Genomic DNA, 14,970 nt, shown 5'->3' on the forward strand with positions numbered 1-14,970 from the left:
TGTGATACCATCATGCTCCTCAAGAGCCTGTGGCAATGATGACTGCATCTTATTCATCATACTCATGTGTACCCCTTCTTATCTTGACCTTCTTTTGCAAGGCATTGCATTGTTCACATGCAGGTCTTGGTGAATGCATCTTGCCCCCACACCCATGAGACAGAAAAATCTCATAGCAATGAAATAGTAGTGGGTTCTGTGTACAGGCTAAATATAATAATTTGTGTTCTTAAATGGTGCTTCATGTCAGATTTGTCCCACTTCTACACACTGTATTAACAGGTGTTGTTTTTTTTAATCAAATGCAATAGTAGATAATATACTGACCTCAGACAAAAAAAGGGTTTAGTCAGCCCCGAAATGACCTTTGAACATGCAAAGTGCGGATGTACATGCCTTGTAGGTTAGCCACTCAGATGTGCCCCTCTCTTATAGATGTCTCACCAATTACGCCAACACTTTCTTCTTCTCTAATCATCCAAGTTCTGTGTGATGAATCAGTGATGATTCCTCACAGAAACCTGGTTTGGTACCTTCCTCATGCGGCCTTGTAAAGGCAGACGCTTCCTTATCCAGACCCTCAGGGTGGTGTACTGTGGGAGAATCACATGGGGCAGAAAACAGAGCAGGAAGACTGGTTTAACTTTCCCCATAATCCCACACTTTTAATGGTAGTTTGCCAAATTGCAGAGGTTGAAATAACTAACTTTACTGAAGTGGACTACAAGTGAAATAATCCCAGAAGTACTGGGATGAGGAAGAGGGCTGAAGAGGCATGCTGTAATAGTAGTCGGGCAATTAACCCTAGCAGCCCACACCTGAAGGAACCTGGGAGGCATAAAAGGCCCCTTCAGGTGAAAGCAATTGGAAGGTGCTGGAACTGTGACTGGAATGCTATCGTTAGCCGTAGTAGCAGAACGAAGAAGGCACAAGGCTGCTAAACCGAGCAGAAGTGAAAGAACATGAAGATGGTCCTGTTCCCCCTAAATCTGAAGTGCATGGGCAGCGCAGCAGAAGGCATGCAGGAGAGCTGTCTTCCCGCATGTGAGCCTGATTTCTGTAGTTGCCGAGCTGCAGACTTGCAGGAGACTGAGGCAAGAAGCAGTTGACATGCATGGGTCTCAAGAGGGAGAGGAGCTTCATAGATGTGTGGCTGGACTGGAGACACATTTATGGAAGAAGCGTGTTGGTCCCCAGTGAGCCAGAAGCAGTATGTGTTGTGGCAGAAGTCGGGAAAGCAGTGCAACCCACAGAGCATGTGTCAGTGAAGTGTCTAAAACCCTGCATGAGCCATGCTGGCAACAGTATCCAGTTCCCTGTTCACTCTTGTATGAATTAAAGAGAGTAGATGTTGTTTGTTGAAGCTAAATGAAACAATGGAAATGTAGCATTGTGTACAACGTAAAGTTATTTTACTTGCATGAGAAGTTAACGTTTTTTAAATCCATTGTTCAATCTATAAAGACTGTTACTACTTGAAGAAGTGGTTGTGTGTCCCTAATTAAGGAGGGGGAACGCTGTGAAAATCATTTATGAATACCTATCCTTGCCAATACAAGTATTACGACCTTTAACTTGTGAAAACTACATGAAAGAGTGTTTGTGTGTGCCTAATTCAGATTCCCCCAGGAGGAATGAACTCTATCCTTCACTTTCACAGGGGAATGCAATTTGATACCAATCGTTAAACCTTAAAAACAACATGAAAAAGTGGTTGTGTGTGCCTAATTGTGATTCCTAAAGAAAGACCAACTTCGATTCTTTATCTTAATACAGCATACCTTTCATTTATAAGAAGTTGAAGAATATAACTATTGAAGAAGAGAACACACATTGCCCAAGCCGAGAGTCTCCCCATATTAACTGTGAAACCAACCTTTGTCAAAGTTAAGAAGCAGTTCAATTATATGGTGAAGTTAATAACAGTTAATTGGCTGAGGATACAATTGTGCAAGCATTACCAGAAGCTAAGAGAGTGGCACCAAGGCATTTAGGTGATTACTGGGGCCGGTAACTGGCAGAAAGGAGCAGGCAAAGTTGGGGATGGGAAACTGGAAACTGGCTGCTTGTAAAGACTATCTTGAAGTAGGCACAGCATGTAGTGCTGAAAACTCTGGAAGACAGAGAGAGGTGAGTCATAAAGGAAAACCTAAGTTGTTATTGAGGCAGATAGACAAGCGAGACAAAGGGGCTGCCCTTTTGAAGAGAGGTATTCAGAAGAGGAGTGCCCTGCCTACTTGAAGTTGTTGAAGCACCTTAAAGTATGTCTTGTCAAAGCCTGTCTAGAAGTACAGATCACTGAGACTGTATTAGTAGTCCAAAGTACTGAAGCTGTGGTGGTACATTTGATCATCAGTAGATGCTAAATTGTAGTACTGTGAGATGAAGGTGATTGTTCTCATAGTGAATCAAAAAGAAGTTAAGTTGTTGAAGTGGAACCAGCACCACTAAGAAGTCATCCTGGCAAATATACCATTGTGAATTCTGGCAGTTGTGGATATTCTTTTGAACTGTAGCAAGTCTTCAGGAAAAGGTGACAAGCACTATGGCTGGGATTATCATTGGTGCCATTTGGTGTGAGTGGAAAGTGGAAATTTCTTCAAGGAACCTTGGTTGAAAATCCTTTGCTTGACTTTGAAATATAAAGAACCGGCGTGAGACATTTCTTTCGTTGGTTGAACACTAACAGAACTGACCTTGAATCCTGGGGAAGGGAAATTACCTAAGACAGTAGATGATTATTCAGAGACTGTGAATGTTGTTCATGTTGTGTTGTATTGCCATATATTTTATCTATGTATTTGTTGCTTAGTCTGAAGGCCAGATGTCCTGTGTTGGAGTGCATCCCCTTTGCTTTGGTTAGTCAGGGAAATCCTGAACAGAGTAAGGCTAGTGAGTTTTTTTTTTTTTTTTTTAGTACATTTTGTTTTAGAATAAACTGGCAGATTTTTACAGATCATCAAGCAGTTGTCCGCCTTGCATTACTGACCCCTTACATCTGTCTCCCCTCACTAAACTACAGGTTCTGGTGACTACTCACAGTCCACTGCATGTAACTACTGAGAGGATTAATCTCCTAACTCTATAATTTCAACATCACCAACTTTACTTAGGCCATTGTACCAGAAGCTACAATTGCCCCTCTGCTCTCCGAATGAAGACATTGGCCCTCATTACGACCTTGGCGGAGAACCATGGTGCTATTAGCACCATGGTCCATGGCGCTAAGTTGCCAACTCCGCCATGGTGGTTGGCGGACTTACCGCCCCATTCCGACCTTGGCGGGGCGGTAAGTCCCCAATCCCCATTTACCCTTCCCCATTCCCATTTTTGCCCCATAGGGCATAATGGGAGTGGGGAAGGCGTTAATTACGCCACCGTAAATTACGGTGGCGTAATTCACAACAAGGTCCCGTAGCGCCATGGATTTTTCCGCCTGCAAAAAGCAGGCGTAAAAATCACCATGGCGCTACGGGAACTCATACTCAGGCGGTAAGGGTCGGCGAAGTTTACGCCGGCGTAAACCCCTTACCGCCTGGGTCGTAATGAGGGCCATTGCTTAATTTAGTTCTTTGCTTTTGTGGCTCCTCGACAAAATAATGCTGGTCGACCCACTGACTGACTGACTAACTCAGATTGTTTGTGACCCACTGTACTGCTGCTGACAAGTGGCAGGGGATGTCTAATAGATTCTTAATCTGGATGACCACACCGAAGATAAACTGTGCCTCTGATAGATCTGTAGGTTCCATTGAAACATCTAAACAAACTAAACAACAAACCAAGGAGGATACTAAACCAAATGGAAAATCATAACATAAAATAGGTAGTCAGCAAACATGAAAACTAAGCAAAAGTGATAGAGAACCATTTAAAGGAAACAAACAAGGCTGAATACAAAGCACAGATAGCATACACCTAATAAAATGTTCTCTCTCGCGTGCTCTCTTTCTATGTTCTGTGGATGGCAATGCAAAACAATTGTGCAGCCTAGCAAATTCCACAAAGGAAATAGGGAAGCAGCTAATTCCCAGCGTTCTATTAAAACCCACATCCCACCACTTAATATCACAAAAGTTACATGCTTGTAAGGTGAGATTGGAGAGGCTTGAAGCAGTTTCCAACATGTCCAAGAACTTTGGGACATGGTGATCAGGCTTAGAGTAGACATTTGCTCAGGCCGGCCCGTGCACAGGAATATAAGATGACAAGATTGCATCCTTTGAATGGCCCAGGCAGGGTTCTAATTCAGCACATGACTAATGATGTTCAAGAAACAGGCAAGCTGCATGATAACTTGTCTGTGCCCCCTTAATATTAATATAGATTGTTCTCCCAATCTATGAAAGCCTGACTATATTTGGTATATAACAGCTATTGTTGGTTCAGTCTTTCAGCATTTTCATTTAAGGGTAAATGGATATGTAAAAAATCAAAGATCTTGACATCATATCTGTCTTAGTTTCATCATAAAGAATGTACACGTTTACATCCGTTTTTTATTGTGCAGTTATAGGTGAATAATTAATGTCTTTCATCTTTTCACATATTTCTTCTTGATAGGTGTCCCAAGAGCTTGTTTAGAAAACAAGCAAAGAATTGTCTAGCAGTGAGCTGGGTGCATGTAATAGAGGCAGTGCATTTATAGAGTTAGACTCCGACAACCCAGACTTGAAACTGTTAAGCTGATGTATTTATTCAGCTTTCTGGCCATCCTAAGAACACTACTGTCAAGGGCAAGACATGCCAGCATTCATATTTGGGCCTATTCCACTTTTTGCCAAAATTGAGCATGGGAATAACGTTACTGAGCATGTACATTTTAAAAGGGACACCTTTTCTCATTACATTTACTTTTGGGAGAAAAGATAGCCTTTACTATTTATTTACAGCTCCACGGGGTCTTCTACTCAGTGGACTAATGCCCCAGAACATATATAAACAATGTTAAGGTTCAAACCTACTAGAACTCTTGACTGTAAACTGTACAAATGTATTCGATTAAAAAGATGAAGCTGACACCCTGTCAGACTTTGCACTTGAGCCTCTTCTGGTGCTCACAGTTACTAAGGCACACATATTAAACAGTGGATTCTCTGTTCCTCTAACTGTTATAAAATCGAATTGAGTCTATTAGCAGGGCCTTTTCACTTTTCTGAATCTGAAATTGGCGGGCCACCTCCCTTTATAGGATATTTGTATTCAGAAGGAAGTGGGTAGTTGCTGTAGCTGTAGTATTTTCGAGTAGTGGCGTGATGAGGACTTTGAGCAGGAAGTTTGAAACTATGCATAAACTGCAGAGCCAAGATGAGGATTTATTTTAGAATGAGCGTAATAGTGTTTATACAACTTGATTGGTAAAGCAGCTTTTGAGCAAACGTTGCCTTAATATGACTAACCCCAAGGCAACTCATTATATTGCTCTCCAGAAATAACCTCCATGATCCTTCAACACTGACTATTGTAAGGGTGCAGAAGGAGGCTGACACATAGGTGGCATGGTCGGGGCTAAATAATTTCATTTAAATCAGAAAGCAAGAGAAAACCTATCTGTCCCAATTCCTCAGAGGGTTTTCCGTACCTCAACTAAAAAACTAAAGTGATTGTCAGGATGTCTGTCAAAGCAAAAGTGTCCTACTTCCTGTGTCAAGAAAACTGTACTTCTGTCCCTGAAAGGAGAAACTAAAGAATTAGGTGGTGCTGTTCTGGTTCCAGGACAATGGTTACCTTCTCGCGGGGTATGATTAAAGTACCACACATTGCTTCAATGGTGGGCCAGGAGAATGCCTCCCTTCTCCTGACGTCCAGTTTCAGATAGCATGGGGGAAGGACTCCCTTCCACAGCGCACAAAATTCCAAATAATACTTTCTTGATAGCCTAGGAGAATGCCTCCCTTCTCCTGGCATTCAGTCTCAAACTCAGACAGCCTGGGGGAATGACTCCCTTCCCCATGCCTGTTGGACCTTACTCCCAGTCTCAGTTACAGCATAATGACTCCCTTATCCTGGTAATTTTAGAACAGTCTCGTACAACCAAGGATAACAAATCCCTTCTCCTGGTCTTCTCTTTATTATGCATCATGCCTGCTTCACCCAACTCTGAGTGTTAGGAGAGTCCGAGGCCCAGGCTTCTCTTCTTCTTTGGTCTGGACCACTTGTTTCATATTCCTACCATGTACTGAAACGAGGAAGATAACTCATATCACTCTCTTGGTTTGGGTCCCAGACCTTGGTTTCTCTTCTTTTATTCGGCCCACTTTGTTCACTTCCCCACCAAGTACTGCCATTGAGGAAGATGACTCATATCACACTCTTGGTTTGGGTCCCAGACCCTGGTTTCTTTCCTTCTTTGATTTGGACCACTTGGTTCACTTCCCTGCCAAGTACTGCCACAAGGAAGATGACTCGTATCACTCCATTGGTTTGGGTTATGGTTGCAATGGGGCCTAGGGACAACTGCATGCACCCTCTTAGAAAGCCGCCCTATATCCACTCTGGGTATCCCGTGCCACCCTTTACCTTGTTGAGGGCTTCAACATGTCACCAGGGCTTCCTGGGATGGCTGGTGTTCCCTTTGGATTCTCTGGCGTCTTGCTTTCCCTCAGGATGTGCAATGGAATTCCTGGTTGCCTTAGCTTTCCTTCCTTCTCTTGATGCTGCTGGGCACCGGTCTGCAACTACAGACCTCCCGATCATCATGTATGGTGGACTGCCAGATCCCTTAGAGTTCTCTTCCTCTGAATCATCGAAACAGGTTCGTATCTCCCGTGTTCGGTGCGCAACACACCTGCTGTCCTCGGTGACTGCCTGAGACAAGGTGTTTCATCCATTGTCGAATTCTATACAATATTGCCAGTAATGTCTGGGCCCGTTGTATAAGTCCTTCTTCTCTTTCACTGGCTTCAACTTTATCGCTTTGAGAGGCCAACTCTACCCAGTACTTGGATTACCTAGGTTATTTATGTTCTTCTTCATCTCAGGACTTTCCAGAACCTCATGGTATTCTGCCTTATAACAGTACATAGGTATAATGTCCACAAAGATGTTATTAGAGGACGGAGAGGTTAGAGTATGTGGGGGTGTGACTTTCCCACAAGGGCTATACCCCAGATGGCCATCCTTCTCCATAGGGGGAGTCCCTCCCCATGAGATCCTCCTGCATTATACCACCCGCAGAGGCACTATCGGGTAGCAACTTCACCTCCCTGGTATCACGGGAAAGGGCTCCTCCTTGGGGAGAAGTGATGACATTTAGTGAATCATCACACTATGCTGACTACAATCATTGCAGCTGAAGTAAATAAACATCTAGTTTGTTGCACAATGTTCAAACGTGCCTTAGCAACTTAATCACATGCTTGAACGAATTGGGTGGAGGTTGAATTGAGTGGCAGTGATAATACTGCTTTTGTTAAGTTAAGGGATTGCCAAAATCATCAGTTGTGTCCCAGTCCAATGACTTTAGCTGCTGGTCTAGAGTGAAAAGGGCATTGTTATATACATCTAAATAAATAAGAGTGTCACTAAATTTGCATCGACCCCAACTCCACACAGCCACAGCCGGTTTACCGGAAACAGTAAGTAAACATTACACTGGAATTTACTACAGCATCATATTGGGGGTAGAGGGTTGGGTGGTTAGAGATTGGTAGAAATTGCTGTATGAGGGAAGCCCCCCATAAAAATGATGCAGTAAAATATGGTGAAATGTCCACTGAAGTAAGTTGTCATAGAAAATCCATACAACTTTACTTTTTGGCTATGCAAATGTCACTTTGAGAAAGTGAAGGATATTGAAGAACCGTCTGCTGGTAGCAGCAGACGTTATAGTTCCGTTTCTCCTCATTTATGCAATACCTTGATATGTCTCAGCAATTTAATTTCCTCTCTATTTCCCTTTCACCAGTGTGCCATCACAGTGGAACCTTTAATGGGCAGAGATGCAACTGTCCCTCGGGATACTTTGGGCCGGTGTGTGAATTTGTAGATGGTGCTGCAAATAAAGGTAAGGAATTTAGAAGAAGTATGTGTGTTTCCTGTGAAAGAACTCAGACCGCCATGATCACACTACTTGTTGATGTGCAGGAGGTGTCTTTGTTGGGACATTAACCAGACTACGTAAGCTTAAATATATGTTTAATGCTTATTACTGAAGATACATAGCAGAGACCCCCAAGCAGCTCTGCAGCACAACATCAACTGCTGATTGTCAAGCAATAACATTTTCAGGGATTTTAACTCTGGAACTGCATGGCCTCACCACTGAACACAAATGAGATTCATATAGTAACATAGGGACAATAGTAACAAGGCATCTTCATAACACACCCCTCCCTTATCTGAAAAAAAAATGAATATGTACATTAAAGATGCAGCATGTGAAAGAAAATTGGTGCAGAAGAACAAATAAAAAAACTTAAAATAAACGAATGATAATAACATGCATGTTACCAATGGATGAGGAGCAACTGAACCTGGAAGTAAAGTTTTACCTCATTTCCTCATCCTAGCAGCTCTTGATAAATTCCATATTTGACCACTTTCTAATTTCACAGCACCCTCAAATACTTGAGCAACCCTGACTGGATCCGAATACAAAGGATCACCCTTCTTGGGAATAACAGCTCTTCATATTCTAACAAAATCACCCACCTCAACAGCCGTTCTCTTCTTGGGTAACTTCTCATTGATCTTTCTAACTCATTTTCCCCTTCGTTCTTCCATCCTCTTCTTCACTTCATCCACTAATTTATCTGTTTCTCTTGCCCAACCAAGCCAAGCCAGAGACAGCAATGTGTTCCCCTTTCGACCTCTCATTAACTCAAAAGGACTGACCCCCGTTTCAATATTGGCAGCCATTCTTTAACCGCAACCTTCCTATCAAGACCACATGCACTTGCCCCTCTAATTCCTTCCATTATACACCGGTTAACTCTCTCAATCATGCCATTCCCTTGGGGATAATAAAGTGCAGTTCTCTTGTGTTTTATCCCACACTTGTGCATGTATTCCTGAATTAATCCCCCAGTGAACTGTGGACCAGCCCTTCCCTCTCAAAGACTTCCTCCAGAAATCCCACAATACTCTGACACGTGACTTCCCTCATCAAATTGAACTCTGTCCATCGCGAAAACATGTCCACTAGGGCAAACACAAATCTACCTCGGCCCTTACCCATATCCACTGGGCCCAAAACATCTATTGCAAGATCCTGCCAGACTCCTTTTGGTCCTTTCATTTCCCTCACTGGCTGGACCACAGCAGAGAGATTCTTTCCCGATTTGATATAGTCCACACATCCTGCAACCGCTCTTTCAACCTCGCGATCGAGACCCAGCCACCAATAATCAGCTTTTATTATCCCATTGGTTTTGTACGATCCAATATGACCTTGATGGGCAATGCTAATCAGTCTTTTCCTCAAACAACCAGGAACAACCAATTTGTCCCACCGGTATACTAAACCATCCTTCACTGACAACTCCAATCTCACCTCCCATAGAGATCTCTATTCACCAGATAACAGCCTCTTCTCAGGCCAATCCTCCCTGACAAAGCTAACGATGCGTTTCCACATTTCATCTGATTCCAACTCTTCAATCCATTCTTCTTTGCGTATCACAACTTCTATAGTAGCAAAGACCATATTCCCTACTTCTTATCCTAAATGCATGATTGGCCTGCACATTGTCTTTTAGGGTTACAATGTTGATAATACATTTGTGACATTGTAACCTAATTACCCAGCAGGCAACCCTCCTCAAAACTTTATCAAGACCCTTACATTCAAAAATTGCTTTCAAAGGCTTATGATCGGTTCTTAGGACAAATTCTTGACCCCACACAAAGTTTTTGAGTTTGTCTATGCCCCAATGACATGCCAAAGCTTCTTTCTCCAAAACAGAATAATTAAGCTCACCACCTTTTAACATGCGGGAGGCATGCAACACCACTGACTCAGTGCCATCTACCCCCAATTGAGACATCACAACTCCAATACCCATTTCACTGGCATCTACAGAGAGTACAGCCCTCTTCCTGGTGTCATACATAGCTAAAGGTTTTGCATATCTGTTTTAAATTTAATTTCATTGAATTCCCTTTCACATTCTCTGCCCCACTCAAACTCTACTCCCTTCATCAACAATGCCCTCAATGTAGTCACGCTATCGGCATAATTTTCTACAAAGTGATGATAAAACTCTATTGTTCCCAAAAACTATCTTAGCTCTGCCTTATTTCTCAGCAATTGCATTCTCTTTATTCCACCTACCAATTCCCTTTTTGGCCTCAACCCCTCTTCGGATATCTCATGACCTAAGTACTCCCCAACTCAGGTAGAAAAAACACACTTCTCCCCTCGCAGGTTTATGCCACGTCCTTTGAAAATTTCCAACACCACCTCCACTCTTCTTTTTAATTCCAACCTCAGTTCTCCCACATATTAACACATCATCTTGAAAACACCAGACATCACTCACCCCCTTGAGTAGCGTGTCCATAACTTTTTGGAAAACAGAGGAGGCTGACATTAGTCCAACGGCATGCGGCGGAACTGATAAATCCCTTCATATGTGATTAAAACTGTAAGCTTACGGGATTCGACTTCTAAGTTAATCTGGTAATATGCGCTTGTCATATCTAACTTTGCAAAATATTTAGCATTTCCAATCTGACTCAATAGCTCGCCCATATTAGGAAGAGGATGCCAGTCAGCTATCACACATCAATTCAGTTCTCTCAAGTCGACACACACCCTTAAATCCCCACTGGCCTTCTTTACCACTACTACTGGGGAAATCCACTCTACAGCTTTGGCTGGTTCAATAATTCCAACCTTTTTTAGCTTCTCCAACTCCTCACACTCAGCATTACGCATTGACATTGGCAACAGTCTGAGTTTGGCAGCCACAGGTGTGCTCCCATCTTTGAAAACAATTTAATTTTGTGCACCATCCCCTTGAGACATCCTACACCCTTGTTAAAGACATCAGGATATTTGTCTATTAGAGTATTCGCATTCTCACCTAACTTATTTGTGCCTGAAGTATTTCCAACATTTAGCACTTGTTCTTTGGTATTAGGATACAATCTGATACACAATCCCCTTTGTTCTCTCCATCCTAGTAAAGTTTCACCTTTCTTGGTAACATACATTTTTCCACACGTTACCCTACCTTTAAATTTGAATTGAGCAGTACAATATCCTAACACTTCTATTCTGGCTCCATTATAACCCCCAGGGTCTTTGTCAGAAGGACTCAAATCATTCATTCTGCCACAAACCACATTTTCATACACTGCCTTTGACATCAATGTGATTTTTCAACAAGAATCCACCAGCATTTTCATGTGATGTCCATTTACCTCAATCCAAGCAGATGGGTGTTCACACTCATCAACTCCAGAACACTACCGTATTCACAGTAACTATCTCATTTTCCGACCTTTCACCCTCCTCTGATGATACCATGTCACCCTCCTCAACAAATAAGGTACCTTTTCCAACAATAATACTGTAATTCTTACAACAATTTTCAAAATGCCCCCATCTTTTGCAAATACTACAGTTAGCTCTTCTCCCAGGGCATATGGGAGAGGTCGATAGATGGTGCGCACTTCCAAACTGGAAGCATAAGCGGTCATCCCTCTTTGTGCCTCCCTGCATACCATCTTTCTGGGTAACTTTATTCCCAGAATGGCTCCCCCCGCCCTTGCCCTTGGTAATATCACTGCGCTTCACTGGTCTAGTTTTCTGTATCTTTTTCTCTTTAATGCCATCTGTCTTTCTGTCACCCACTCTCAGCACTTCAGTTGGCTGAGCAGTTTTAGTTTCTTTGCTAGTCAATTTGGCGACACATTGCAAAGTATGTTCAATCCTCTTGGCAATACTTATGACCTCATCCAGGTTGGGATCATCTTTCAACCACACCTCCTCACGGATTTTGTCATTTGAGCAGTGCAACATGAATTCATCCCTTATATGCTCACCCAAACCCCCCTCCAAACTTGCAGTTAAGAGATAAGTGTCTCAGCTCTGTAATGTATTCTTCTACAGTTTCACCCTCATGCTGAAATCTCATGCCAAAGTGGTACCGTTCTAGCACTGTGCTTATCTTTGACTCAAAATGTTTATCAAGTTTTGCCAGTGCTGCATCAAAGTCGTTTACACCTTCTTCCACATCAATTCACCCATATTAGGAAGCGTCTCATAGATTTGCTGTCCTTCATAACCAAGAATATGCATGAGCATGGACACTTTCCTCTCAACCGACATTCCATTTCCACATGTCGCCTTCACATAATGTAGGAAACTTCTCTTCCAGGGGCCCCATTTAATCCTGGGTGGGCCAGGAGTTGGCATGAACATGTGCAGCCCCGGGACACCAGATAGGGCCATAGCTGTTGTAATGTAGATTGGTTTAAAACAATCTCAACACAATGAGGGTACTTCCTATTATGACTACTATCACAGAGTATATTTGAAGCTTTCTTCGCCCTCAGCTGGTTTGCTAGTTTGTTTACTTCTCCCTCACCTGTACAAATAATTGCAGTATAATCCAATAACACCACACAATCCTTCTGATGTGGCGTGTGGCCACTGCTCATTAAATCCTGTACATATAATTGCAGTTGAATCCAATAACACCACACGATCCTCCAGATGCGGCGCGTGGCCACTGCTCATTAAATGCAGCACGCAGTCGCACCCCAGCTGCTGCCCCGTCTCCGCCTTCCCTTATGGGCCCTGGGCGGATGCGCAAGGGAGGACGCTACGGCTCTCGCTGACTTCCTGGTTCCGGGAGGCGCAGTGACATTGGCGGACAGCTGACGCTGCGCACGTCACGCGACTGGGTCTCGTGACTAAGGCACGAGGGTTTTCTCCTCACGGCAATGGGTGCTCCTTCCAAAATATGCTCACCAGACGGGCCAGCGCCTTACAAGCACTGACACGGGACGCCTGTCACCGTTGCGGGCACCGTTGCTCCAACAGATGCTGAGAAATCACACCTCCTCCCGGGCTGGCTCTGTAAGATGGGGAGTTGTGCGAGGTAATGTGCAAGGTAATATGCCTCGTTCCCGGTCAACTCCACTGCTGCTGGGAAGCTCTGCTTCTCCGACCCGATGATCGGCACTGAATCGCGTTGGCCCCTTTTTGCTAGGCGCCAGGGGCTGGGGGTCTCAAACTCCGTCGGCGATCCCAGGTCATGTCCCCAATGGGTACTACCCCAGATATCCCATCCTCGTCGCCAATGTTGGGACATTAACCAGATCAGGTAAGCTTAAATATATGTTTAATGCTTATTGCTGAAGATACATAGCAGAGACCCCGACCAGCTCTGCAGCAAAACATCAACTGCTGATTGTCAAGCAACAACATTCTCAGGGATTCTAACTCTGGAACTGCATGACCTCACCACTGAACACAAACACTGAGATTCATATAGTAACATAGGGACAATAATAAGAAGGCATCTTCATAACAGTCTTCCTATGCATTTATGCAAAGCAATTGGCTTTGCGAAGGAAAAGTCATTATTATCATAGTGGTTAATCTTGAAGTAGTCTGTTTAAATATGTTTGGGCCACTTTGTCCATTATGCACCACACCCAGATCTGCACATGATCACTGTGGAAAGGATGGTCACTCTCTTGTCATAAAGGCAGTCATGATGGTATGGGAGATTAGCTTGTGAACGTTTCCAAAGTGAGTATGGCCAAGATGGCTGTTACAGAGGCACTGAGGGGCAGATTCTGAACACTTTTTGGGTTGCAAGTGAGGAGCTAGTTCATCTCCTCACTTGTGCCTAAAAAGTAGCAGCCCAATTCACAAAGGGCAATTGGATGAGAGCATCATAGATGCATTCATTCAGATGCCCATGTTTCCCCGGTTGCCCATTTGCACAAATAAGGGGGTGTTTCTGTGCATTTTAAAGAGCATCCTGAATTCCCAAATGGGATGCATTTGAAAATGCCCAGAAAAATGGGTATTCTCACTCAACCTTTTGATATTGGGACAGGGGGCGGTGAAAATCATGGCAGGGTCATTCTGACCATGTTATGTTTTTCTGTTGAAGTGTGACAGTCGGTTTTCCCCCTCAAGTGATCAACCATGACCCTCAGCGGGGATGCTTTCTAATATTGCTTAACGTGTGGCAGAACCACCGTGCTCTCTGCCTTGGGGAGAAGTCTTCTAGCTTTTTGTCCCGTGTAAGATGAGTCATTTCCTGTATGGCTGCTTCAGGGATTTTAGCCAGGAGCATTTGGAATAAAAAGAGAATTCTGGGAAGCATATTCATTTTAATTGCATTTAACATCTGCGTCGAGGCCAAAGGCAATTCAACCATTTGTTCAGATCTTCACCCAACCTTCCCATAACATGTGGGAAGTTGCCCATGTAAAACTTACCTAAGTGTTTAGTTAAGTGACTACCCAGATATCTGATGGATGATCCGAGTATCTCAAATGGAAGGGAAGTTAAGCTTTTCAAAGTATCCTCATCTGGGCATCTCATGGGGAATAGTACCAATTTTGGGTATTTTTAAAACAAAAATACTGACTAATAGCTGTAATCCACCGCAAGGTTTCCTGGATGGGGTGAGGGGTTCTTCCAGATCTAGTAATATATCATGTGTGATGGTGAATATTTTTTATGAGTTTGTCATAAACATTTGCGATGAAGATACAGGAGTGATTGGACATAGCGAAGTTGCCCAAATCAACCATGTAGTCGAGGGGGGATTCTCCCTCTTTTACTTTTTTTAAATAATGGATTGAAATGGTGAATTCTACAGCACACATTTTGGGAAAAACTGGGTCAAAAGCAACGCAGTTTACAATCAGTTCTGTAGGGTAAGGCATGAAGCAATCTACTGGATGCCACCAAAAGTGCAGAGAAGCATTCTCCATGGCATTATCGTAATGTCTTTGCACACTATGCACCAACATTCTGTCAATGTAAAACAAATA

General features: G+C 43.3%; 1 protein-coding gene across 1 annotated transcript in view; it reads left to right on the forward strand.

The window, feature by feature from the left end:
* The window catches only part of LOC138491329 (mucin-2-like), a 129,183-nt gene that overhangs the window by 81,460 nt on the left and 32,753 nt on the right, over nt 1-14,970 (forward strand). Inside the window, exon 3 of the mRNA XM_069617788.1 lies at nt 7,907-8,005. Coding sequence (XP_069473889.1) covers nt 7,907-8,005 — 99 coding nt within the window. The remainder of the gene's footprint in view (nt 1-7,906; nt 8,006-14,970) is intronic.

This window comes from Ambystoma mexicanum, chromosome 10 (assembly GCF_040938575.1).
Source record: "Ambystoma mexicanum isolate Mex_15411 chromosome 10, UKY_AmexF1_1, whole genome shotgun sequence".
In the NCBI taxonomy this organism is placed as follows: domain Eukaryota; kingdom Metazoa; phylum Chordata; class Amphibia; order Caudata; family Ambystomatidae; genus Ambystoma; species Ambystoma mexicanum.